The sequence below is a fragment of the Tamandua tetradactyla genome, chromosome 5 (genome assembly GCF_023851605.1).
Source record: "Tamandua tetradactyla isolate mTamTet1 chromosome 5, mTamTet1.pri, whole genome shotgun sequence".
NCBI lineage: Eukaryota > Metazoa > Chordata > Mammalia > Pilosa > Myrmecophagidae > Tamandua > Tamandua tetradactyla.
Window position 1 is genome coordinate 103,142,103 of NC_135331.1, and position 27,836 is coordinate 103,169,938.

General features: G+C 39.5%; 1 protein-coding gene across 4 annotated transcripts in view; it reads left to right on the plus strand.

The window, feature by feature from the left end:
* Positions 1-27,836, plus strand: part of RUNX2 (RUNX family transcription factor 2) — a 219,645-nt gene that overhangs the window by 81,620 nt on the left and 110,189 nt on the right. For all 4 annotated transcript variants that reach the window (XM_077161957.1, XM_077161955.1, XM_077161958.1 and 1 more), the window contains exons 3-4: positions 16,970-17,328; positions 25,797-25,953. In XM_077161957.1, the coding sequence (XP_077018072.1) occupies positions 16,970-17,328; positions 25,797-25,953 (516 nt within the window). The remainder of the gene's footprint in view (positions 1-16,969; positions 17,329-25,796; positions 25,954-27,836) is intronic.

The window sequence follows — 27,836 nt, forward strand, 5'->3', positions numbered from 1 at the left end:
TCATTTAGCTCTTTAAGTATATTTAGGACCATTTTTGAAAAATCTTTCTCAGGTATGCCCCAGGTCAGGTTCTCCTCATCAATGGTTTCTAATGCTTTAATCTTTTCTTTTGCCTGGCCATCACTTCCTTTTTCTTTGTAGGTCTTTAATCTTTTGTTGAAACCTGGACATTTTGCTATTCAGTGTGTTATCTGTGGAATTTAGATTCTGAGGCATATGCTCCCTAGCTTGTAAGCTTGTATCCAGCTATTTTTATGACAGAGCTTTCCTTGAATGCCAGGAGCTAACAATAAATAAATATATAAAAGAAGGAATGAAAAGAAACACCTTTCAGAGTCTTTACATTTGCAAGTGTTTTTAAGTGCTTTCCTTATCCACACTGAGAGTTTAGAGAATAGCTCTAGGCCAAAGTGTAGAGGGTCCCTCACCTTTCAGTGCAATATCTTATCTTTAGCATGTGCATATGAGCCTAGGAATCAGTGCCCCTCCCTGCACATTCCCCCACCCATACCCCCAGTTTACTGAGATAGAATGTTCCCTCTTCCCCAGGAAACAGTTTCCTCAAGGTCCTGGGGACGTACTCTACATCCTTCAGCCGGCAATTTCTTGCTTCAGGTAGCATGACTTGACTGCTTGCCCGTAGCATTCTGTTAGGAAAGCTTTGTGAGTTGCTTTCTACATGCAGGACAAGTTCAGTGATAACAAGTCCCTCAGGCCACCACTAGACAGTTTGGGTCAGACATACAAACTCCCAGTATGTGTACAAGTGTTATGCTGCTCCCTCCAGTAGTGGGACCAGGGGATCTATACTGAGAGAGTAAGCTGGCTTTGTCCTGAGCTGGTGAGGGGTGAGGGAAGGACCTAGTGAGGGCACTATGTGATCCTTTTGGTTTTAAGTAGCCTTTTTCTTGATTCCGAGCTTACCCTGTTACTGAGTCCTTTAACTGTTTTTGTGGAGCTTTGAGAAAAATGTTTCTGTCAGTTCTTGCTAGTTGTTCAACCTGCTTTGGGATGATGGCATGCTGAAGCTTCTTATTTTGTCATCCTAACTAGGGCAGGGCCCTCTTAACCCATATGCTAGTCACTGCCTGTCTGCCCTCAGATCTGTCAGTAGCCCTTCCCCTGTTTTTCTGTGCATTTCAGTACATTTGCAAATTGACTTCTAGGTAGGGTCTACCCGTGGAAACACTAGTATGAAATTAGAAGACAGGTGGAGGCAAGAAGCCAGAGAATCTCTCCCTTTTTCGCTGTTTCAGGTAGTGTCCCCAGCAGTGGCTATGTTGCCTCCTGACTCCAGTTGCTATTAAATGACTCTTCCCTCTGTGGTTTGCAGATCCCCCAAGGGATCACTATTTACTTGTAAGCTCCTAGAGTCCCTGTTTTCTGAACTCTGGGAACAACACCTCCTCCTCTTATTCCTGCAGTCTTGGACTGGGAATAGCTCTAGCTATTGGTAACCTCTAAACTTCTCCACCATCCCCTGTTGACTTCTCAACTCTTCTATGCCCTTTATTAAATGCTCTCTGTTAAAATTATGTCTGGAAATATTCCTGTTTTTTTTATTGGACTCTGAGAAAACATCCAACATTTGTTCATTATATGTTTAAATAGTTGCAAAGAATACCTTTTCTAGAGTATTGTATTTATTGATGTTTAAAGACAAAACCTATATATCCCTCTTTCAGATATACTTAATGGAAGCTAAATACCTCAGTGATGTATTGCATGCTTGAAAGTCTTCAATTAATCATACTATCCTATTTCTCAACAACTAAAATTGGTACATAAATTGAAATTGCAAATTGTTAAGCCTCCTAGGTCCATTAGATTCTAAGTATTAAGATATTTCTTCTGCTTTGCATTAGTACAGTATTGTTATTGTCATAGTATATAATTGATGAAAACAACATAAATGAATTATAATTGTTTATAAATAATTATTAAACGTGAAAAGTCAACTCTTTTTATTTTTTGGAAGTATATTTCTTAAGGAGTTGAGTAAATTGGCAGCCAGGAGATTTCTACGCCCTGGAGTAATGCATAACAGTAAAGGAAAGTGGACAGGAAGTATCCTTTCTTTTATGAAGTAGGTAAAGCAAAATACAAAGGAGGTAAAGGGGAACCACAGACAAGTTCTCAAGCATATCATTTCTGAGAAAGAGTACATACAACTTTGAGGATTTAGAAATTGATTTTCTCTTAAATCTATCTGGGTCTAATGAAAAGTCGCCATGTCCTTTAGGGGGTACATGTAACTAAGTGTCATGTGGGAAATTATTTTGGTGTAACAGTAGCTTCTAAGAACATTACAGCAAGATATCTTAGAGGTCCCTGAACAAAAGACTTACAAACCAAATTAAGATGTTCAAATCATGTAGTTTATTGAACTAATTGAAAACAAACAGGGAAAAGCAAGAGAATAGAAATGGGGTAAGTTAATACACTTAGGATAGGGTGCAGACAGGGTGGAAAAACTACACTACCTGAATTCCAAATTCAGCAAAGTTCATATATCTTGTCTCAATTTTTGAAATATCAGCCTTCCCCTGGAGTTGAGGATTGAGCAAGGGGGCTCTGCAGAAGGAAGGTGCGCTTGCTCTATGGAACACTTGGCTACAGCTATAGTGTGCCATTTAGACTGATGAGCAGTTGTGGGTTTTATCTGGTAGAAGAAACATAGGCTTGAATGGTTGTTATCAATGGGAAGCCAGTTTGAGACCTTATGAGCATTGAGTGCCTTATGTACCTCATGTGTAATCTATCATGAATATCTGGTTGTCTTGGCCCTTCTGCTTCTCCAGCTGATGTTAAGCTTACACATATTCCATTTCCTTTATGTCTAATGTGTCTCACAAGCTACCTGCTTCTATATTTAGTTTCTTTTATCCTCCTTATTTGTTTTCTTATTTCCTATAGCAAAATGTATATTCTCATTATAAGCCACATTACACCTCATTTGAAAACCATCACTATAGCACAAGTGCTGAGAGATTGATCCTCTGAGCCCTTAGGACTAGAATGGCTAGAGTTATACTCCCCTTGTCTCCAAGAACAAACTCTCATTTCTTTGCTCCAGTATGGCATAAAAATATTATTCTTTTGAATGTGTTCCATCACTAGGATATATATATAGATGCAGAATTGCTAAATCATCAAGCATATACAGTTTCAACTTTACAAGATAATTCTAAAGTATTACCCTAAGACTTTTTCCCGTTTCAAATTCCCAATAAAATTTAATTTTAAAGTTTCATTGCTCCACATCCTTATCAATATTTGATCATTTCAGACAGAATCATAGAATTTAATAACATGGAAAGTTCCTGTTTTAAAGCACAGTAAATTTAGGTCAAAAAAAGATTTTTTTTTAATTTTGTTTATTTGTTGACTCATTTTAATAAACTTGAGCACTTATTGTATTCTAGACATTCTGCTAAGTGCTGGGGATAAAAAATGAATAAGATAAATCCCTGACCTCAAGTAACAAGTACACTCTATTTGGAAGACACATGTGAACAGAGAATTTAGTTGATATGTGCAATAATGGAAATAAATGAAAGTTACTATGGCACTGATGAGGAAGAGAGATAAAAATGTGACTGAGATTGGGGCAGAGGCTATTAAGAGATGCATCAGTTGAGGCTTTTCATAAGATATATTTGCTTTCAAATTTGGGTTGTGTCATATGAGGTAAAAATTATAGTTAATCTTTTAAACCCTGCACTTAAGAAGGCCAGATCATGAAGGGGTTTCAGCCTGTATGGTAGAAGATATGAAACCACTGAAGGGTCTTTATCGTTGCAATGACATGACTGAAATTGTTTTCTAAAAAAAGAAAACCCTGATGGCAATGAATTGAAATTGAAATGGGTACAAATGGAGTCAGAGAGACAAGTTAGGAGTGATTACAATTGAGATTCAAATCGATGGACTGCACTAAGGCAGTGGCAATGGAAATGAGAGGAAGATAGAATTGAATGATTTTAAGGAAATAGTATTATAGAATTAAATGATAGAATAGTGGTGGAAATTAATGGGGAAGATCAGTCTATTATGATACCCAAGTCTCTGGCTAAGGGAGAATAGTCATTTATTCAATCAACTAATATAAATTGATTACACACTATATGTTAGGCCTTATGCTGGCTGCTGGGGATATCTAGGCCTACCATGTTGCACAACTCCAGTGGCCACTCTTCCCATTGTACACACATGGAATATAGTGGAAATGGTGTTCCCTGGTCTTCTACAATATGTGGTTTCAGATGATCTGTAAACCAAACAAATATAGCCCATACCATTTTGGAACTTGCAATCCTGTGTTCAGTGGTACTATTAACCAAGACGGGGAGTGGGGGATGGGATACTGGGTCTTGAGAACATAAATGTTGCCCCTTCTCTCTTTTGGCCTGAAACATTGAACTGGGCATATTGGGCATAGTGAACTTAAAGGGTCTGTAGAATCTTTAAATGGAAAGTTCCATCAAGTCATAGGACAATTTGGTCTGGAGCCCTTATTCAAGATTTTATGGTGAATTTGTTAAAAATGTTTCTCAGTGCACTTCCCATTTTGCAGGTCTACCCGCTCTTCTGGGATGTTCTAAGAAGTAATTTAGTTCATATGTGGTCCTGTTGCTCTGTTTTTGGAAGGGAGTTCAAAGGGAAGAGACCAAGTTGCCGCTCCAATATAAACCTTTGAAAAATTTTTCTTTTAATTTCTCCAAATTGTATAATCTTTAACTGAGAAATTCAGAAAGCTGAACAACTTGTATTAAAATTATCAAGGCCACATAGGTTTTTCACTTAAAACAATTTCAAGGATAAAGTGAATGAATTAAAACTAATTTACTTTTTTTTCATAGATGTCTAGTAAAAATTACTGATGTATTGTCTGGAACTTGGGTTTATTTAGATTTGTCAAACCCCTCTTTTTCTCAGTGACAAGTACAAAGCAACTTTTCAACTATTTTTCTAACACTTTTATAATTTTCACACTGACAGTAAGAAACATTATATAGAGAGTTTGGCTTTGAACTGAAATGTTTTGCCAGATCTCTGCCTAGAGGGAATTTTTATGGTTGAGTTTGTAAATGTTTGCAAAACAAAGTTTTCAATTTTCAAGGTTGATTGTAAGATGGATTATGCTTCTTATATAAAATCCTTCTGTAATTGTCATACATTTATTTTTCACGGTTCAAACTTCATCTCACATACTTTTGAAAAAACTATTTCCAGACTGTATTTCAACCAATACCAGTTAGCATCAGAATAATCATGATTAAATTGTGAATGATAATATACAATAAATTATAACACCTCAATTAGTATCTATGTTTACAGTTATGGTCACCCCATAAGGATATCCTTCAGTAAGGATAAAGCAGTGAAGCAAGTTAAAAACAGAAGAGAAATCATAGTCAATGAAACTACTTGATGCGTTTTTCAGCCATATTAGAGGAGAAGAATAAGCTTTAAGCTAAGTAAATCAGTGAAGGTTTGAAACATTTCATCAGTTTGATTTACTGTTGTATTTTTTATTTAAAAACAAAAAACAGGAGTAATAGTATCCAATAGGATTTTAGATTTGTTGATTAGCCATGTACATATAAATCTGCCCTAAAAGTTGAGGTCAGAGTTCTAATTAAAACTTACTAAGACTCTTTAGTATTTATGAGAAGTCAAGTAAGGAGTTTAAATTTTAAGGCATGAGAAAAATCCCTACTTTTAAAAGTCAAATAATTCATGTGTCATGGTTAAGACTCAAACCTGGTCATCGAAACCCATAAAAAGTTGGAGGTTAGATGTAGGAAACAGGAATAAATATATTCTCTAAGCAAAGATGTGAATGCAGAAAAATAACGGTATTGACAGAAATAAACGTTTGTCAAGTGATTTGGGTTTTGTTAATTAGTTTATGTCTTTTTTTTTTCCCATTGGTGAAAGTTTACTTCTACAGTTTACTTCTAAAATCCTTGTAGAGATTTGATTATGGAATTTACTTCATTTATTAAAGAAGAGTCTAATTAGCTTAACATTCAAGACAAATAAAAGATTATAATAAGCTTTGCATTTATTGTGTTTGCAAGATATTTTATTTAAATAAAATCTAAGACAGTTCTTATTAAAAGGGATGAAAACATTAAAGGAAGCACATCTTCTGCCTTTCTTAAATTATATAGTTGTAAGCAGATGATCTGCAAAAGAGTGATAACCCAGTAAACATACATTTTGCACACATACACACAATTCTCCCCACATATTGAAGGTCAAACTCTTTCATCATCTGTTTTGAAATTTAGGCACTGAAAGTTACAAGGATGAGTTCTTTTGTGGGAGCATACAGAATTTTTGCAACATATGTAACAGTCTGTAAATAAAGTAAAGATGTTTGGTGATGAAGCAGGGAGGGCAAAAGTCACTCTGTTAAGTTCTGTGTACCCACAGAACTTGCATCCAAAATTTAAGGGGGCGGGTACCAAAAACCAAGTAATCAAGGTAATATTTTAAATGAAATACTTTCAAAATCAAAATGAATACGCCAAAATCCATGTTGAACAGAACAATAAAATTTTAAATAAGTTTAAATTGTATACAGTCTTACACTTGCATGACTCATCTGCCTTACCCTAGTGCTGGCCTCCCAGGGTACAACCCCATTAACTTCTTCTGTTCAGACCAAGGAGAGAGATTAGTGGAGACAGTGGGGCAAGAGCAAAGGCTTCTAGAAGCAACCTGAATATTCTCCCTCTTGTAAATGCTTACAAAGGTGGGAATCATGGTACCAAGCCCTCTGTGACCTCGCTACAAGTGATCTTTATTTTCCCACATAGTAAGATATCCCATTCTAGACAGGATGATTCCTTTAATATTTCAACACATTTTTCTGCTGCTTTGACGTAACTTGATATTTTCTAAAAATATTTCATGGACCTTTAAGACCTTTTAGAAACAATTAAAAACATTTTGGAAATACTGTATTCTAGGTTCTTCTCAGGGAGATTCAGAATACATTCAGCATATTAAAGGCAGGAGAAAATCAACACTAACTAATTCTATTTCTTTTAGTCAATCCAGTGTTTCCCAATTTTATTTTAGTCTCTCACTTTTAAGCACAATTAGGCAGCATTCACCTAATCTTACACCCTTCTTTTTTTGGTGGTAGCATTTTGCTTTTCTGTTCCTGCAAGATGTCCATACACATTTCCCGATTCTGTTTTTTTTTTTTTTTATCAGAGGTAGCCATGGAGCAGCTCTGGAATTTTTGCATGTGATTTTATTTATTTATAAATATTATCAGGTTTTATGCAAGATGTCAAGAGGACAATGGGTGGAAAATATTGACCAATTTTACTCTGTGCTTTAAACAATATCTGCCCTCTGCTCTCTGTCTATATCTTCCTTTAAGAATATATGTCTTCTAAGTGTATTTAAAGGACCCAGATCCATTTTCACAAAGAAGGTAAAAAGGGTGAATTTGGAGTTGAGAGGCAATAAATTGACAATTGGCATACCTAGGAAAGAAAAATGATGTGTAAGAAAAATAATGATTAAAAGGAATGTAATTGAGGAAAAGATTCAGTCCAATACAAAAAATTCAGAGGAATTATTTTAAGCCAGAAAAGGTGAAAGAATCATTGTTTATAGAACTTGATCATGGCTAGATAGAAAAGAGAAAATCCCAGAGACTTTCTCTGAGAAAAGTCTAGTTCAGGAAAGCCTGAAGAAAAACGCTGATGGAAGAGTTTCTGAGTATGAAATCCGTAGGAGCAAAGCAATGAGGATGGTGACCTAAACTTGGCTTCCCAATTAGATTGCAGCTAATAGAACCAAGTTGAACTCTTACCATTGTTTTGTTTTGTTTTTTAACTCTATTCTCCTTACCTATCTAGTTTGTAATTTAAGTATCTCACTCTGTAGAAATGCTTCTTTTTTTTGTACCTTGTTAGATGGACAAAGGAGTCTTATGATTTATATTTCTCACACTGATGGCAGTGTGGAGAGGACACCAAAGGTTCAGACCACTATCTCAAAGTCTACAATGACACTTTAGAACCCAGGACAGTGGGATTGGTATTGGATAGCACTTTCTTAAGTTCCTTGATTGATAAAGAAGGTTAAATCACTCTAACCAACCTTTAACATGAGGGTAGTCTTCGATGTTTCATCACATACCTCTAAACTTTTATATAAAACATCCCACTACTTCTCAAAGATCACTGTTACTGCCATAGGAAAATTGGCCGATTTGGAAAGATCTGTTTTATTTCTTCTACTCCTGGGTGATAAATTAAACCCTTTTAGAAATTACATTGCTCTTCCCAAAACTAGGATATCATTTGGTAAGTTGGTTTTCCAGTCAAACAAAAAATTGAACTTCTTTAGCCAGTGCCATTCCTGAACAGCAGTTAAACAGGTGCTCCATAAATATGATTATGAAAGGTCACTTGGTGAATGTCAGCCTTTTTATGGCAACACTGTATTCTCTTATAAGTGCCTGAAAACAGTCCATAGGAAAGCTAACTAGGAGAGCAAGTATTTTGGTTTACTAATGCTTCCAGAATGCCATATACCAGAAATGGAATGGCTTTTATAAAGGGAATTTTTGTTACAAGTTTACAGTTCTAAGATCATAAAAATGCCCAAACTAAGGCATCCAGAAAGGGATACCGTGACTCAATGTCTGTCACATGGGAAGGCACATGGCTGGAGTCTGCCGGTCCTTGTTCCTGATTCTACTGATTCCAGCTTCTGATGCCAGTGGTTTCCTCTCTAAGCATCTGTGGGCCTTCATGTAGCTCCTCTGGGACACAACTCTGGGTTCTGGCTTGCTTAGTATCTCATGGGAAGGCACATGGCAGTCCCCTGGGCTCTGCATCTCCAAACATCCATGTCTAGGTGTCTGCTCTCTCTGTTGGCACTCTAAACATCTCCATATGTGTGTGTCTCTATCAGCTATCAAGCAACTGTATTTTCTCCAAATATCTCCTTTTTTGAAGGGCTCCAGTAAACTAATCAAGACCTTTCTTGAATGGGCAGATGCACATCTCCATCTCATCAAAAGGCAACCCACAATTGAGTGTGCCATATCTTCATGGAAGTAATCTAATCAAAAGGTCATGCCCAAGATTGAATAGGACCATCTCCGTGGTAACAGTCTAACCAAAGTTTACCACCCTACAGTATTGAATCAAGATTAAAGGACATGGCTTTTCTGGGGTACACAACAATTTCAAACTAGCACAGCAAGGAAAGACTTTGATACTAAGCTCTCCACTACAAAAGTACATCTGAACTTAAATAATACAGTATTTAACTGTATAAAAACTAAAATGGAAAAATATGTCACAAAGCTTTGGGATCACTTAATGATCCCAAATGGTCTTAAAAGTGTATATGCAGTAGGGGTGGGAAGAGCGTGCAGGCAGTACTCGCCTGCGGATACCAGCTTTGGCCACTTACTGCATGTCTGGTTGTGAGTGAAAATTCAGAGGAAAAAAGTCAGCTGAGCTATTGACAATGCAACCACAGAAGTGAATGACCTTCAAAGATGTGGCTGTAGACTTCACCCAGGAAAAGTGGACATTGCTAGACACATCCCAGAGAAAACTGTTCAGAGACTTGATGCAGGAGAATATCAATCAGTTGGTCTGTGTGGGATGTCAGGTCTGCAAATTCAGATATGCTTTCCCAGTTGGCACAAGGAGACAAAGTATGGAGAGAATTAGTGGGATTTCCCCCAAAACCAGTGTCCAGGCAGGAAAAGTGCCTGTAAAAAGTAAAAAATTATATTCATGCAACCTTCCTATAGGAAAGACAATTCTGACATCATGTCATTGCAGATATCTCATGCTCAATAGAATTCCTTTCAATGTAATTATTTGCAGGAAGATTCCGTTCTCAATTCCACAGGTATTCAACATACATTAATTCCCATGAGAAATAAAACATATTTAAGAAAACCACTAGGAAAAGTCCTCAGTGACCAGTCATCTTTTAATCAACATAAGTAGGTTCAAACTAGGAGTAAATTATATGAATACCATCAAAGTGCTAAAGCCTTTATTAAAACCTCTGGCCACAGACAATACAATGGAACTCAAACTGGAGATAAACCTTTGATTTGGAAATTTTTCATTAGATTTTATCTTAGACAACATGTGCAAACACACTGGACAGAAGCCCTGTGAATGTAATCTATGTGGAAAAGCCTTCAGTCAAAATTCTAATCTTAAAAAACATGAAAGAATTCATAGTGGAGTGAAACACCATGAAGGTCATCTATGTGGGAAAACCTTCAATCAATATTCTTATCTTAGACAACATGAGAGAACACACACTGGAGAGAAACACTAAGAATGCCATAAATGTGGGAAAGCCTTCCATCATTGTTCTACCCTCAGACAATATGAGAGACTTCACACTGGAGAGAAATCCTATGAATGCCATATGTGTGGGAAAGCCTTCCATCAATATCCTCATCTCAGACAACATGAGATAACACACTGGAGAGAAACTCTATGAATGCCGTACATGTGAGGAAGCCTTCGTTGTTCTACCCTCAGATAACTTGAGATGTCACACTGGATAGAAACCCCATGAATGTCATCTGTGTTGGAAAGCTTCAGTTACTATTTTTCTCTTAGAAAACATGAGAGAACTCCCACTGGAGCCCCTTGAATGTCATCTATCTCTCAGGCAACATGGGAGAACATACAGTGAACAGAAGCCATTAGAATGTCATTTATATGGAAACACCTTAATTTTTCTACCCTTAGACAATATGAAATAATTCAAACTTCAGAGGAAACCTATGAATATCATCAATGTGGGAAAGCCTTCAGTCAATATTCAGAACTTAGAGGGAATGAGAGAACTAACACTACATGTTTTGAATATAGAAAAGATTTCAGCCATAGCTTTAACCTTTAAACTCACATGCTGAAAAAGCACTATGTAATCAATACAGTAGTGCTTTTAGTCTTCAGTACCATTTCAATTAATATAAGGACATTTATACAGGAGAGACTACATATGAATGTCATCTTCATAGCAAAACCCTTAGTAGTTGGTCTGATGATAAACTGTATGAGAGAATACATGATATAAATCCAGTGGAGGTGAAAAGTCCTCATCTACCACTCTGGTAAGCAAGCCAGAGTAATTACATGCAAATTACATGTGAGAACTTCTATGTTTGTACTCAATATGGGAGTGCCTTAATTTGTAATTTATCCTTTAATAAAATGAGTGGACTAAAAAAAATGTATGTAGGACTTGTAAAAATATTGTATATCAGAAAATTCTTGGTATTCTCATTTCTGCATGTGTGTAATTATCTGTAAAGCAGTCTTAATGAAAAAACTTATTTAGATCTTCCCATTTTTTTCATGTTCAGATGATATCAGTTTCTTCCCTCTTTTCTCATCTATGCAGCCTAATGCGCTCCCACCATATTTGAAAGACAATGGAAGTTGCTGGCATATAGAGATGAATGATATATCATTAACTCCTTATTCCTTTCTCTCCTATTTGGCACATACAGATTATTAAGAGAAAATATTAGTCTAATTGATTGACATTGTATACCAAAAAGAATAAGTGATGCATTTTTCACTTTTAAAAAAACTAATCTGGACCTTATGCATACTTCATCCCAATATCCTCTTTAATTGCCCCTGTTTACTGCTGTCTCATTCCATCAGGGTCCTACATCCTTTTCACTTTAGTTAGGGGTAGGGGTGTAAAGAACTAGATAGTAAATATTTAGACTTTGTAGACTGTATATTCTCTGTTGCAACTACATAACTCTGCTGTTTTAGCATGAAGGGAGTTATATACAATATGTAAATGAAAGAACATAGTTTGTGGCGCACTAAAACTTCATTTATGGACACGGTAATTTGAGTTTCATGTAATTTTATGTGACATGTATGATGGCTTGGAGTTGTGTACCCCAGAAAAAGATGTGCTCTTACTCTTAATCCATTCCTGTGGGTATGATTCGCTCCCTTCTCTCTCACTGGAGGAGCAGTTGTTGGGACAAAGCCCTATCTTTGATGAGGTTACTTCAGTTAGGGTGTGGCTCCACTGAATCAGATGGGTCTTAATCCTGTAACTGGAGGCCTTATAGAGAAAGCCACAGAGAGAGAAGCCATGGAGAGCAGCTGAAGCTAGAAGTCAATGAAACCCAGAAGAGAAAGGAGATGCTACTATGTGCATTGCCATGTGACAGAAATGCCAGGAACTCTAAAGACTGCTGGCCAGGCAGAAGATACTGACCCTGGGAAGAAACAATCCTCCTAGCCTCTGAAACTATGAGCCAATGAATCCCTGTTACTGAGCCAACCCATTGTATGGTATTTGTAATATGAAATATTTTTCTTCTTTTGATTTTTTTCAACTATTTAAAAATATATTTTGTGACTTGTACAAAAACAGGCATCAGGATAGATTTGGCCCACTGTTCATAGTTTGTGGACCCTGATCTAGTGGCAATGCTACTTCCTGAAATGCTGAGTAAGGTTCACTTAATCACAGTCCAAAGAAGACCCATCTAAAGATGGTTAGTTATAACGTTTTTCCAACTGACACATTCAAAACTTTAGACATCATCAATATGTCCATAATTTTCCAACAAACATCTGAAAGTTTGTCCCACTTTATTAGCCTGCTCATTGAAAAATATTTAAAGATTTTTCAGTGAATTTTTCACTTTCTATCATGATAAAGTTTACATAAAACTGTGTTTAGAGGCTACAATGGGAAACCTGGATGAAAGAAGCATCAGTTCCTTTCCTAGTTTGGAGATTCAATTCTTTGACTAGGTAAATGACTTGACCCCTTCACATCTCATTTTCTTTGTCTGGTGTTGTTACTAAACAGCTATATTAAATGTTAAAGCACAGGGAGGGGGAAATTGTACTTGTATCTTCCAGAGTAGCCACATTTTCAGAAAAAAAGTATGTTCTTTTTTATGACAATATAGAATTGAAAAGATGAGTATTTCTGAAGAGGAACCTAGTAGATGATTTGTTCCAAACTTTTTGGGGTAGAAAAAAATCTAAATTCAAGGGTGAGATTGTGTGAACAATATCACAAAATATACATAAATAAAATTTCATGTTTTTTCTATCTGTCTACTACTAGCAGGAGTGGTTTGGTTTAGGTAGAATTTTTTCTTCCTTTAAATATAATGCTCTGAGCCAAGATATCATCAGTTCCAGGTTCAGTCAGTGCCAGTTGAAAGTGCAAATGTTCAGCAAAAGGATATTTCAGAAAGGAGACTGAAAATCTACTGTGCCAGATACCTGAAACTTTGTTAGAGTATTCAGTGGAAAATTTCATTTCCACATTATAAATAACAAGGATATTTTAAAGGATCCAAGAGTATTAACTTCCAGGAGTTGCTTATATTAGTTCCACTGAAATGTGAAATGGAGGGAGAAAATGGAGGAAGGCTATAAAGCTGAATCACTGGGTGTGATTAATATCCATAAGTAATATCACCACTGATTGAATAGCCCTTAACCCCCAGTCCCTGTACCCGTCGATCGAGGCCTACATATTTTGCTATCCATTCCAATATTTCTATTGCAGTAGGTGAAAGAAAGGATCAAACAGTGATGGGGAAAGGGAGGAAACACCAAGATGGTTATTTAAATTCAAACTGCCCTATAATTTTTTATTCAAAAATGTTCCTCTGGTGGCCCAAATTTGAAATGCTGATACTATTTCTCAACATCTTCAAATTTTCTGGGAGTTCCATTTCTGTGGACTTGTTGGGAGGAGATGGACAAGCCCAAAGAAAGCGGTGCGGCCCGGGTATATCCCCCACCACAGTAGGTACTGAATTTCTATTTCCCTATGACCCCAGAAATAATCCACTTCTGGTAACTCCTCTTCTCCTTTGCAGATCCCACGATTTAAAATCAAAACAAACCAAAAAGCTCTATTAGTGGCACAACCTGCCCAAAACAAAACCGCCCCCTCAAAAGGCCAAAAAAAAAAAAAAGCCGTATGTGTGAGTTGTGCATGTGTAATTAAGAGTGTCATTGTGTGGAAGTCTGACAGTGTGTATGTACGGTAGGAGAGTAATAGATGCAGGTGCCCTCCCCACCCCACCCCCGCCCCCCATTTTTTTGAGGGGGAAGCTTGTCTTCTAGTGCCAGGTCGGCGGGCTGCCTGCGGCTCAGGGAGATTCAACCCCTTTGCTCACAGACGGCGCGGCGGTGCCCGGGGTTAGAGCTCTCCCCTGTGACCGAAAAGATAATTAAAAATCGCACTCTCACGAGACAGCTCAGCTCTTTGCTGCGCATTCAGATCTGTTCAGTTGAACTGGGCTGTGGCATCCCTGCAGCGCCAGGGCCAGGGGGCCTATTGGCCCGGGGCCAAGAGGGGGTTGGCGCCGAATCGCTTCTTGGTGTCACCGAGGAGGAGGTGGCAGACGGCCGAGGAAAAGTAAGGCCGCAGGGGCTAAAGGGACGAAGCGAGGTGGCTCGCGCGTTTGGGGAAATTTTGGGGAGAGGCGAGAACGTGGAGAGAAAAGGGGGCAAGGGAAAAACAGACGAGGGAGACGTGGACTGGTGAACAGAGAAGGTGAAAAAATAACTTCCCAAAGGGGAAGGCGACAGCAGTGTTCCTGTTTACTTCCCACCTCCAACCCCCGCGGGAGCGCAAGCCCAGCTCCTCCAGACGTCCGGAAGCCCCTCTATGCTAGGCACTTCTCTCCAGAGGGGCAATCCTGTTTTGCATGCCACGCAGATACAGCCCTCCAAGTTCACCTTGTGCTTGAATTGGGCTTTAAAAACCGAGGGAGGGTCGTGGCAGGTCGTTATTAGGGTGAGGGAGGCATTTGCGCTGAGCAATAAAAACATCAATTAATGGATATGCGAATAACTTTAAATTAAGATTGTGGGGGTGGGGTGAGTCATGATTCAACCATCTTTCTTCTTTAATATTCCTAGGAGAAAACATTATAATTTTACACATATTTTATAAAATCCCTTATTAGTGTATCAGATAACTTATCAACAATCTTTAAAATTTTGGCAACTAATGACGTTTCCAAGAGTTGGAAGGTTAAAAAAGTTTAACAAAAAGCAAGGAACCTAGAGATAGACAACACAGTCGGGAAACGGCCCTGTGTCCCCTTCTTGGGGGTGTAATAGCCTCAAGCGGATTTGTCGGCTTCTGCGGGTGCAGCACATTGTTTTATTTGTTTTGAAGGCTCAGAGTTTGAAGCTGGTTGGAGACACCCACGTGCTTCTGACTCTCATCAGCGTAATGATCGCCTTCGCCAGAGTCCTGTCTGTACAAACCACAAAAACCTAATCATTAGAAATCCCAGCCTCCAAAAGCCACATTTTAGGTAAAAACTGCTGTTTTCCGCGCTCCTTCATCCTTTCGACCACTTTTTGGGGGATCCAAAGTAGTTTTTTAAACACAGAATGAGAAATAAATACACAAATAAACAGCCGTTGAACATTTTGAATTTATTTTTAATTTTTAATTTTTACCCCGCAGGAGCGGTGGGAAAGAGAGTTAAAACGCTAAACTTAGTTTTAGATGCAGAATAAACGTAATAAAAGATTGAAAATGGTGGAAAAGTGTTTTTCACTGCGAGGGGTTTTTGCAACTTTTTAAAATCACTAAGCTGATAGTTTTCTAGTACTTAAAAAAAGCTCATCCTTGTTCTCTAGGAATGACAAGTTTGAATATATATAAAAAAGAAGTGTCCAAGCCACTTGAGTATCTAAAAACTATTTTGACAAGTGTCCCCCCGCCTCCATTTTTGTGCCCCTTAAGACAAAAACAAAACAAAAAACAACCCAAGTTCTCTCAGCAAAATCTCCCCCCACCCCCTCCCAAGCCGTTCCGGCAGAGGTGGGTGGGGGTTGGGGGGGAGGGTGAAGAGTGCCGAGAAGTCAACACAGACGCTCAAGAATTTTCCTTCCTCCCCTGAAGTTACAACAAAAAATAACGACAGTCAGATCAGTCTGCGGCTCTCTGGCGTTTCAGTGTCAACCTCGTCCGACCAAGAGGGGGGTCGCTTGTCTTGGTGGTGGTGTGGAGTAAGAGGACACGACGAGCCGACATCCCTAGGCTGGGGCCGTCTATCTCCGCTTTGGAAACTGCGAGCTGCATCCGGGGGGCTCCTTCTCTCCGCCGGCGGGCGGCGGCAGCGACTGCGATTCGTAGGCTCGAGATCCGCTGCCCCGAGATCCGCTGCCCGCGACTCACCTCCTGGCTGGCACCTTGAAGTTCGAGGGGCAGGGGAGCATTGCAAAGAGCAAGCGGGAGTAGATGCTAGGAGGTGGCGGTGATAGCGCGAGAAGAGAAGGGAAAAGAAAGAGCCAAGCCAGGGAGCCTGGCTGGCAGTCGCCGCGGGAGGAATCTGAGCGTGCAGCCGGCGCGGGGGGAGCGGCGGCAGCCTGGGAGGAGGCAGCGGCGCGGGCGGGCGGCGGCGGGGACTCCTGCAGCTGGGCAGCTGCGTGCTGCGCGGCGGTGGCGGGCAGCGAGCGGCTATGCGGGCTCCGGGGCTGGACTGCTGAACCCACTCCACTCCACCACCGGACTCGAACTGGGAGGGGGCGCCAGTGCACCCAGGACGCGGTGCCTCAGGGGACCCCACTCCACGCTGCAAACTCAGGCTCCCCGCCTCCCCGGGCCAAACACACCCCCGCGCCCGTGTGCTCCAAAGGCTCCGGCAAAAATCTGCGCCTTCGGGGCCTCCCTACCTACCAACCCAACTGTCCTGCATCGCCACTGTTGTACCCCGTCAGACTCCGCCTGGCAGTCGGCTCCATCGAACTTGATTTCTCACCTCCTCGGCCCCATCACCTCCATCCCCGTTCCCCCCGTCTCGCCTCCACCCCCCCAATTTCCTCCACCTCGCCCCTCATTTCCACCCTCCTCCCCCTCCCCCGGCCACTTCGCTAACTTGTGGCTGTTGTGATGCGTATTCCCGTAGATCCGAGCACCAGCCGGCGCTTCAGCCCCCCCTCCAGCAGCCTGCAGCCCGGCAAGATGAGCGACGTGAGCCCGGTGGTGGCTGCGCAACAGCAGCAGCAGCAGCAGCAGCAGCAGCAGCAACAGCAGCAGCAGCAGCAGCAGGAGGCGGCGGCGGCGGCGGCGGCGGCAGCGGCAGCGGCGGCGGCGGCGGCGGTAGCCGCAGTGCCCCGATTGCGGCCGCCGCACGACAACCGCACCATGGTGGAGATCATTGCAGACCACCCGGCCGAACTTGTCCGCACCGACAGCCCCAACTTCCTGTGCTCCGTGCTGCCCTCGCACTGGCGCTGCAACAAGACGCTGCCGGTGGCCTTCAAGGTAAAAGGTTGCGGTCGACCCCCGCCCCCGGCCTGGTGCTGCGGGACCCCAGGCTCGGATAGCCTCCAGGGCCTCCTGTCTTGGCAGCTCTGACCCGAGGGACCCCTAGCTGGCCCTCTGCCTCCCGCTCCCCCCCGCGGGCTCAGAGCACAGTCATTCGGCTTCTCTTTCCACCTGTGCCCGCAGCCATCCCGACCACAGACCGTGTGCCCCTTACCCGTTCATCGCCTCTCAAGCTTCCGGGCCACCCCTCTAACCCACCCCCTGAGCTATTTTCCTTCCTCCTAGGAATCCCTAGGTACCGACTCTCTGCCCGCCACCCGGACTTACTCCACCCAGCCTTTTTCCCCAGGGGCGAAGATCCCCGGCACTCTCCCCCGGAATGCCCGCGCCCCCTTAGCGGACTTTAAGACTGGCCCGGCACCGCGGGCTGCGCGCGCCGCCCCTCCCGGGGTCTTGCGCGCCGCCACCCTCTTTTCTCCTCTCCGCTCCCAGATGAACGCCTCTCCGCCAGTCTTGGCGCCCCATTCTCTGACCCCGCTTGAACCCCAGCATTCCCGGCCTCTCTCGGGCTCGAGGGCCAGTGTTCACGAGAGGGCCGGCGCCCAGCGTTTGTGCCTGGGGCGGCTGAGGGCTGCCGGCCGCGGTGAGCGGTCAGCGTTATCGGTGTCTAGGAGGGTCCCGAGCAGATCTGGTGACTCGGGAACTGGGGAGTCTGCAGAACGGGAGCGTCTTCTAGGTTCACTGACCCGCGTTAGTTCCCGTTACCGGCGAGGAAGGCGGGGCGGCCGGGGCCGCCGCGCACCCCGAAGCTGGAAAGTTCCCGGGTCCCGGGCGCTGGACCCTGGAGTTCGGGGAGGCGCTGGCTCGGGGAGGGGGTAGGGGCTCGGGCCGCCTCTTCCAGCCCGGGCCGAACTGCCCCCCTCGCCCGGCCGGGAGAGAGATGAGGGAAACCTGTGAAACGTCTCCGGTTCGCCCGACTTAAAACCTGAGGTGAAATTTTGTGGATTTGTTCTCTTATTCTTATTACTAAGAATTTAAATCCCGTAGGTTGTGTGTGGTTTCTGCCCGTGGCCTGGGCGCAGGAGGGAGTGATCCCGGGGTCGGAGAGCGGCAGCCGCACGTTGCGCGGCCTGCTCCTCCCGCCGGGCCGATTAGTTTGAGGTGCGGTGTCAACAGCGGGCGTCGCAGGCAGGACCTCAGCAGGTTGACCTTATAGGTTCCGAGCCTCTCTCAGTAAATCGGAGGAGTCTCGATAGTGCGATCGGGCTTTCCCTTGGCTGACAGTGCCAGGGGGAGACGCGGAGCTCCCCTCCCCCGCCCCCCACCCCGGCTGAGCGTGCATTGGGTTGATGGAGAAACGGGTTATCGGGCTGTCTGCGCTCTGGATCTGACGCCAGGGATGGAGTGGGTGGTGAGCTAGACAGGGAGATAAACACTCTCAAAAAGAGAGGGTCTCTGGCCCTCTGACGCCTCTGAACTCGACGAAGTAGGCCTGGGTCTCCTGGGTTCTGGGGTCTGGAGAGAGCAGGGTAATAAGCAAGGCCTTGGGGAAGGTAAAAAACAGGGGGGGGGGGGGGAGGAATCCTGCCAGTTCCTCCATTGTGGACCTTGGGGCCAACCAACCTCCCACGGGCCACTGGCAGTTCCCACTTGTTGATCACGCACGTACACCCCATGCACCAATTCAGATTTCATGTGTGGGTGGGGTGGAAAGAAAGAGGAGTCCAGGTCAATTAGAGCTCGTTATCTCGCTAGGTCTTATATCAGAACAGAAATCAGAATGAATTGTTATGGAAAGGGGATGTTGCATTCTGGGGCAAGTTTCATTTTGTAGTTGGCTCAAGAAATTTTTTTAACTGTCAACATTTCTCCTTTTATAAATCGCTCATTCTGTAGGTTAATTTTTTTCCCTTGAAATGTGAAAAACTCAATATATGTGACTTATAGAAATTTAAAATTCCATGGAAGAGGTTTCCTTTATAATATGCGTGTTTAAGGTCCAGAATTTTCAAATTAGCCTTGAATAAGAATGGAAATTTGTTTTCACCAAAAAATTCCCCCAAATCACCTTAATAAAAGCAGCAAAGAATACAAATAAGTTGACATTTTGTCTATAGAATGCCACAGATCAGGATATTATGGAAATATAAGCATAGGTGCCTACATTTTTGAGTATGTCATTTAGATGCTTGATGTTCTATGTACCGTTTGTTCTGCTAAGCGAGTTTAAGGACTGTTTTGAACTGTCCTTTACCCTTAGGATGCTAAATTGATAGCCCACATGAGTATTTTGAATGTAAAGTACATTTTTGGCATAAAGAGAGAATACAATTTAGTTTGAGCTATTATATTCTCAGATATTTTGACTGTTATCTTTGGGTTTTCCCATATATTATAATATCATAGCTCAAACTAAATTGTATTCTCTCCTTATGCCAAAAATGTGCTTTACATCCCAAATACTCATGCTGGTTAACAATTTAGCATCCTAAGTCTAAAGGACAGTAGAACATAATGGATGAAAACTGGAATCACTCAGTATAGAAGTTTTGTCTTTCTGCTGAGAAAATGTGTAGATGTTTAGAACATCCAGATGTTGAAATATTTTGTTTTTATCTGAATGTTGAAAAAACAATCCTCTTTACCTTACTTTCTGGACAGTAGTCTGAGATGAGAGCAGTAGGCTTTCTCCACTCTTGCAACATAATCAAATACATCTGTAATGAAGAAGTAATAAAAAGACTTCTCAGTTTTAAAAGTGATGACAGCAATTTGGCTATCATATTTAGAGCTGTGTTTAAAATTGTACTGCTGTTGGGTAGATAGCAGACAGGTAAATACACTTAGAAGCTCACACAAACAGAACATTGGGAAGACTGACATTCAGATCAATACAACTCTTTCTTTAGCCAATATTTTACGTCTGTAATCCTGAGTTTGTCACTGTAGAGAATCAAAAATGAATTCAGCAGATTGTGTATTTTGATATATTAATTTAAAATAGTCCTTCAAAATATTTAATGAGATACAGCGATTTAACGTATTAGTGTTGTTCATCTGAACTTGTTTTGGGATTGTATAAAAATACTTAATTCACCTGTACCCCACTCAACATATAAGAATGCAAAAACAATTAGTACATTTTAAAACATGTCAAGTTGTTTATTAGCACTGTATTTTTAACAAAAGTCTGCAGTTTTGAAATGTTCAGTTCCCCAGGTGTCAAGGAAATGGAAATAAATATTTTTAACATTTCTTTCAGGGGTATCTCACTGAGAGCTTAAAATAGTTAAGATGTTCTATTAGAGGATCCCAGGCTCTTTCTGTCCTGAAAGATTCTAATGACAAAAAGTACTTTGCAAATTCAGCTCATTAATTAATGGTCAGGTAGAAAGTGGGGAGAACAATGTTAATCCAGTAGCTCCTTTGTAGTTAAAGGCCTATCAGCTTTGGCATTATGAAGGTCTTTAGGTTTCAGAACTCAGTTGCTTCAAATACCTTAAGTTGAAATGCTATTCAGAAATTTTAAGTTCAGATGCAAAAGCTTATTGTGCTGTTTTAAGGTAGAGAACACTGGATTATATATTTACCAATATTATGTTTTTCTGACAAAGTAAAAAAAGAAAGCACATTTTTAAATATATGATCTATTTGTAGTTAATTCTATATCTTTAATGATAAACATCCAGTATTTGTCAGAAGGAGGGTTTCAAAATGAATGAACAATTTCTATTTGAAAATCATTTTTTCGACATCAATGGGCTTTTTCTCTTTTCAAAAACAAGTATGCAACTAAGATCCTGACACAATTGAGTTGTATTTTTCCTTCATATTGAATGATCAGACTTTATGTCTGTGTCTTTTCGAATCTGATTATACCTAAACAAGAGAAAACAGGTTATTAGACTTGTAAAAACCTATTAAATCTGATATGAATTGTTATGCAAATTGTAATGAATGGCAAGTTGCGTGAAGCCAGACAGCTTATGTCTTGTGTTATGCTTTTAATTGCAATAAAAATTATTTAGTTAAAAATTTTAGGATTGAATTTATAGAAGTTATTGGTAAGGTAATCAAAACAAGTAATTTTAGATGGAAAATAAATGTATTAAAATTTTTAGAAAGCTTACATTTGAAAACAGCTATTCTAAGATATCATTTGTTATTTTTTCCCCTTGTCACTGCTATTTATATCCTTTCAAAATTCTAGAATATTCTGTCATTAGATGCTCTAAATCAGATACATGGCACATAAATACCTGACTTACATTAAAATAATTTGCATTAAAATTTCTTTGACATATATTTTCAAAATTATGAAATTGTACAGAATATTGTATTTATTTTTTTCTCTGGAATTCAATTGATTTTCCCTATATTTTGATAAATTCTAAAAATTAACTGTAATGTTTGTTAAAACTTTTTTATAGCTTATTTAAAGTTATCTTTGAATAATTACCATAGGAATACATTTTTTGCCTTTTGCAGTTAGCCTTGCCTTTCTTTTTAATACAAAGAGAAATTTTTATCAGATTCTATCTTGAAAAAATAATTATAATTCAACTTTTCTACAAGTACGATGTGCCAAATAATGATGGCCTGTAGGAGTCATTGATTAGGTAAGACTAGGATTCTGTCTATGGAAATGTCATGGGCAACTTTAATTTCCATATACTAAGACCACAAAAGCAGTTTTAAGGGCTGAGTTAATTCTCCTTGTTTCAGTTTCAGTCATAAGTAGTCTCATACAAAATTTCAGTAACATTTCTAGAGTTAAATATCCTTTTGCTTTATTTTGTACAAGCCACATATCGTGTGCTCTAAAAGCTAGTTTATAGTGAGGTGGGCTAAATAAAGGAACTTCTTTATTCTGAGGTGTCAGGATAGAAAACTACTTCCCCATTTCCCATGAAGTTTCTTGAATTTATAGGTTTAACATTTTAAAACACAAATTTAATTGTTAAGAGTTCATCACAAATCACTGTTTGAAGAGTAGTACTTTTGTATTGGGAGTATGGTAACAAATTTTAATACGTGCTTACCCCTAACTAGTTAAAGAGTGATTTTTTGACTACTTTCTGCCCCTTAAAATTTTTTTCCATTGCTTGGGTTTGATACAGACAAAATGTGTAAAGTTTCTTGATTCTTTTAAATCTCGAGAAATTTTAGATAAATGCTGTTGAGAATCTCCAAGGGGAATTTTTAAAGTTTCAGTGATTTACTTTCTTTTAAACCCTGAAACATGTAATTATACTTCTTATTGATATGAAGCAAATACAGGACTCCCTACACCCTTTATTTTTCCTCAGAAAAACATTAGGCCATCTGTTTTCGTAGAGTGAATATCTGTACCCATTGAAATAGAGTTCAGCTATAACAGGAAAAGTCATCACTATATCATGTTAGCATTTTTTTCAGGCCAAGTTCTAAGCCTCATAGAAGGCTCATACAACTTATGATTATCTATTTGTTTTGTTATTAAATGTAATATGTAAAACCCTACTAATATTTAATGTGGTCATTATTATGCTGCCTAAGCAAAGTAAAATGGATTTATGTATTTCACTCTTAGACAAGTTTTTCTTTCATATTTTTCCATATTGAATCAATTTTCCTTTTCTTCTAACTAAGAAAAAATCCATTATGTTGAAAATATGCAGTAAAATAATAATGTCCCAGAGCTCTTGAAAACTTTTACATTGGGGCAGATTTCTTTATTTTTTCTCTGAAAATTAGCCAGAATGTAGTGAAATCCAGCAGTCATCCTATATCTCTCAACACCAAAGAACATCTCAGAACATGAAGTGAAGAAGTACATATTCAATTGAATCCTAGTGGGATGCTTATGTTTAACACACATCAGAGTTTGAACAGAACACTGTTAGCCTCCTCATCTTACAAGAAGTACATCATATTAATTGCACTCTATATTTATAAAACGTATATCCTAAATTTTACAAACTATTTAATTTAAAATTTATGGATTGGAAAACTGTGGTTCCTGAAGATGAAATTACTTGTATGAGGCCATAGCAGATATGTGGTAGAGGTGCATTCGTTCTCTTCTGAACAGTGCAACTTTTCTTCTGCCTTCATTAATATGCTTATGATTTACATATTTAGTTTGACAGAGAAAGCCACACAGCAGGTGTTAAAACACAATGTGCTGAGTGTACAAAATGTCTAACTTTTAAATGAATACTGGCAAATGTAGTCAATTATTTCAGTATTTCCAAATACTCACATTTTTAGCATTGTGAATTTGGGATACTGAAAAGCACATTGCCTCCCTCAGGAGTAGAGCAATGCCTGTTTTCGGTACCCACTGAAGGTACTGGATCAAGTATGCAGGATGGTTGGACTCTTGGGAGGAAGACTTGTTCTCAAGAGATTTGTCCTTGACCTGGGAGACATCTCATATTGAATAGAATAATTATACTCCAGGTAAATGATAGTCGGGATGATTCACCCTCCTCTAGGACAGAAAAAGTTGTCAGAAAAGTAGTTTGAAGCAAAAACACATTGCTGCTAGCAAGGGATGCTGACTCAACCTTTAACTGGTTCACTCCCTTAGGGGAGTAGCTGGTAGTCCTACTGTGGAAAGTAGTGCTCTTTATGGTGCTCTTTCACTTATTTATTTCACAAATATTTATCAAGTATATACTATATGCCAGGCACTGTTTTTGGAACTTGGAAGATAGTGGGGAACAAGATCGATGAAGGCTCTTGCCTCATGGAATTTCTGAACTAATACAATCTGGACTGCTGGGAGTGAGTCCCTCAGCTCTGGGCAAGTGTAGCAAATGGAATAGTGGAATAGGTAGATCATTAATTTATGTACTTTGAAAGGATTGCTTGAATACAGTGGGAGGATGTTAAAAGTGGGTTCTAGGTTGATTTTAGATTAATTTAGGGAAAGCTATGCAATTTTTAACTGAATAACAAAGTACCAAAGAAAGGGAGATAACTGAAAAGGGAAATAGCCTAAGAGAAAAGTAAGGGTGGAAAAAATATTGACAAGCTTTTCGTTTAGTTGGTTGTTTTCCTGATTGGAACACAGGGTATGGTGGAGGGGTGTTGGGATAGGATTAATGGATGGGGGGGATTTGGCACTAAAGTATAACTATAATGTCTGTTTTATCACACTACGGGAAATTTGTTTTAATGTATGTACAAAGTGTATTGGGAGCATGGGATTAAATACTTAGGTCTGCCTTGTGGAAACCTTGACAGGGGAGGGAGTGACACTAGAGGTGAGAGAAGGATAAGTGGGATGTTTGCCAGATAGGCAAGCATACCTAGGTGGTTTTGTCACACAGAGTAGTAGGCTACTGTAACTGGAGTCATTGCTTAGTTACCATGGGAACATCTAGAAGCGGAATGAGGAAGAGATGGAAGGAATCTGAATACAGGATCCTGGAAGTGAGTTGAGAGAAAGGGATGCTATCCAGTGGCAGAATCATGGTAATGGACTAAGAAAAGTATGCTTTATATATATCATTGAAGAATCTATACTAGTATTTCCTTACCAGGTTCCCTATTAATTAGAGGCATTCATTTACAAATTAGCTGACCTAGTTAAAAGCATGTCTCAAGACTTGGAGGAGTGAAAATGTTTATTAGCCTCATTGACTGAATAGTGTCAGTTTTTACTTGACTGAGTTAATCTGCCTCAGACTACCTGTTGAAGATTAAGGGGGCAAGGTTGTCATTTCAAGATGGCAGATGGAATAGAAGTAGAATAGAAGTGTGGCTCAGGGTGTGTTTTCTGTCTATACTACTCATTGTAATCACATTTCAGCGTGGTGTTTATTTTTATTTTGCACCTAGACTTTAAAGTACTTGTTGGCTTTAGATAGCTCATTGGGTCCCGCTGCAGAGTGTTCATTCAGTAAATATTTGTAGTGTGACTAAAGCTGAATATCTAACCCAAAGTAAGGATATGGAATGTAGTCCTGAATACCACATTATGTCTGGGGCTGCTTATAGGTTGGAACTCCCAAGATTTCACCTAAAAGTTGTCTCCAATAGATCTGACCAGACTCTTTATTCTCTAGCCTGTAATCTGGATGAGACCACACCTCAGGGCCTTCCAGTCTGCAGACAGGCAATACCTTAATATGTTGGATGCAACCTACAGATGTGGGCATCAGCTTTCCCTCTGTGGTCTAATTACTTTGGACAACTGAACATGGGGATTTAATAAAAATGTATATGTATTCTGTGAAGAATCCAACAACAAATGAAGGAAACTCTTGCCTGCCTTTGAAATGGGTAGACCCTGATATATTGGTCTGTTTGTGGTAGCATCTTAACCCATATACAGATACTTCATTCCTGTCTGCCATTACTAGACTGGAGCACTAAGTCCTGATAAGATACATCATTTACAATGAGAATATATTCTCAGTTTTTAAGCTTTTCTGATGTGCCACTATTGCTGCTGTGTTTCCTGTTTAATGTAGGTGGTAGCCCTCGGAGAGGTACCAGATGGGACTGTGGTTACTGTCATGGCGGGTAACGATGAAAATTATTCTGCCGAGCTCCGAAATGCCTCTGCTGTCATGAAAAATCAAGTAGCAAGGTTCAACGATCTGAGATTTGTGGGCCGGAGTGGACGAGGTAAGTCCTTGATTTTTAATATTGATAATGGAATAAACATATGAGGGTCCTCTGATGAAATTAAACTAGTCTGTATATAAATCAGTACCTTTTTTTACCAAATAGAATTACTGAAAGTTTTATTTGAATATGTCCAGATGAAATTAATGTCTTTCTCATGAGTAATCAAGCCTTTTTCGTATGTTTTATGATGTTGAAAATTCAAACATTTTCAGAAGAGCTAATTCCTAATTTCGCTGGGTGTGAGTATATGACATAGAGAGGAAGAACAGTGGCAGTTCAAGTTCTGAATTAGGGAAAGTCAATTAACTGAATAAATTGAGTATCAAAGGGAAAGAAACATGACTACATTCAACCAATTTCCTGGTATCAATTTTGCTCTAAGTTATAGCAATAACAGCTAACTAATGCTCTTCACTTATTACATATATTACCTCCATATGATTTAATTTACTTTCAATAATCTATTAAAAAGTCATGTTGTTTAATGGAAGGTTTTTTCATTTGAATAAATGAATAATTATTATGTTAGAGCGATTATACAAAGATATGCAGACAGATGATCAGGATTCTAATTTCCACAAAATATAAGGGTTTCCATCATCTGAATCTATATTCAAATGTTAGGAATCCTTAAAATATTCATAAAATAGAAAATATTCCCGTTAGGGTTTTCGCAGCTAATTCATAAGTAGGGTTAATGTTTTAAAAAATCTCTAAGGAAACCAATATTTTGGTTTTTATTTACTTATTCTACAGGGGGGGTTTTAATAGCCTACTCACCTATTAGAAGTATTGCATTCATTTATTTATTGAATCTAGTATTTTCAATTCAAGTACTTCAATAAGAGAAAAATAGGCCACTATAGGACTGAAGTGGAATAAAATTATAAATCCCTATGGAATTACTGCAACCCAGGTTTGAATTAGGAAATGAGAAGCACCAGTTTTTAAACCATGTCCAATAATTGCTCTTTAGTTTGGATCAGATGTCAAATTGTTACCATTGTAAAAACTTGATAAGGGAAATTCCAGCAAGACTGTTTCCGATGAGTAGTTTTAGTTTACTTTCTAGGAACAGGGCCAAGAAGTTATACTTTTTAACCTAAAAAAAAAAAAAAAAAGGCTGCATGCTGATGAAGTACCTTCACCGAAAGTTTGTTTGGAATAAAATGAGGCTTAGGGGTCTGGTAGGATCAAAACTAAATGGGTTATCTCTGCATCAGGTTTAGTTTGCTTTTATTAAAAGGAAAAAAGACATAATCATATCTCACTACTGACTGATTAGATTTGAAATATACATGTGTGTGCTTGTATGTATATTCATTCCTTTTTTTTTCCCCCTCAGTTACTCGTGCAGGTCCATAGTACAGTTAAAGTTTCTCTCCTTTCTAATGAGAATCAAGAAAAATTTGAACATGATTTACCTATGCTCTGAATTACATCTATCATCTTATATTATATTATTTTATTTTTAGCCAGAGTAATGAATTTTAGCATTTAAAGGATTGGGTGTTGTACTTTATTTTACTTAACAGAGTCAAGCTTGTGTTTTCATTTACCTTGCTTTTGTATTATATAGATGCTGCATAAGTTTTCTCTGATTAATTTGAGTAGAAACTATGGCAAAGTGATAGTGTACTTTGTAAACCTTCAACATATTTATTTAAGAAACTTCAAAGAGAAACAAAGGGTGTGCACTGTTTTACTATATTGGCTTTCTGCGTTTTGGCTGGTTTCCCAAATAGCAATTTTTATATGTAAAAAAAAAAAAAAAAAAAAAGACAGACTTAACTGCTTGCAGACTTTTCACGCATGGAAGATGAAGAAAGCGTCTTTTGATGAAGTATAATTATGTCCAAACAGAGCTGACCCCCTCCCCC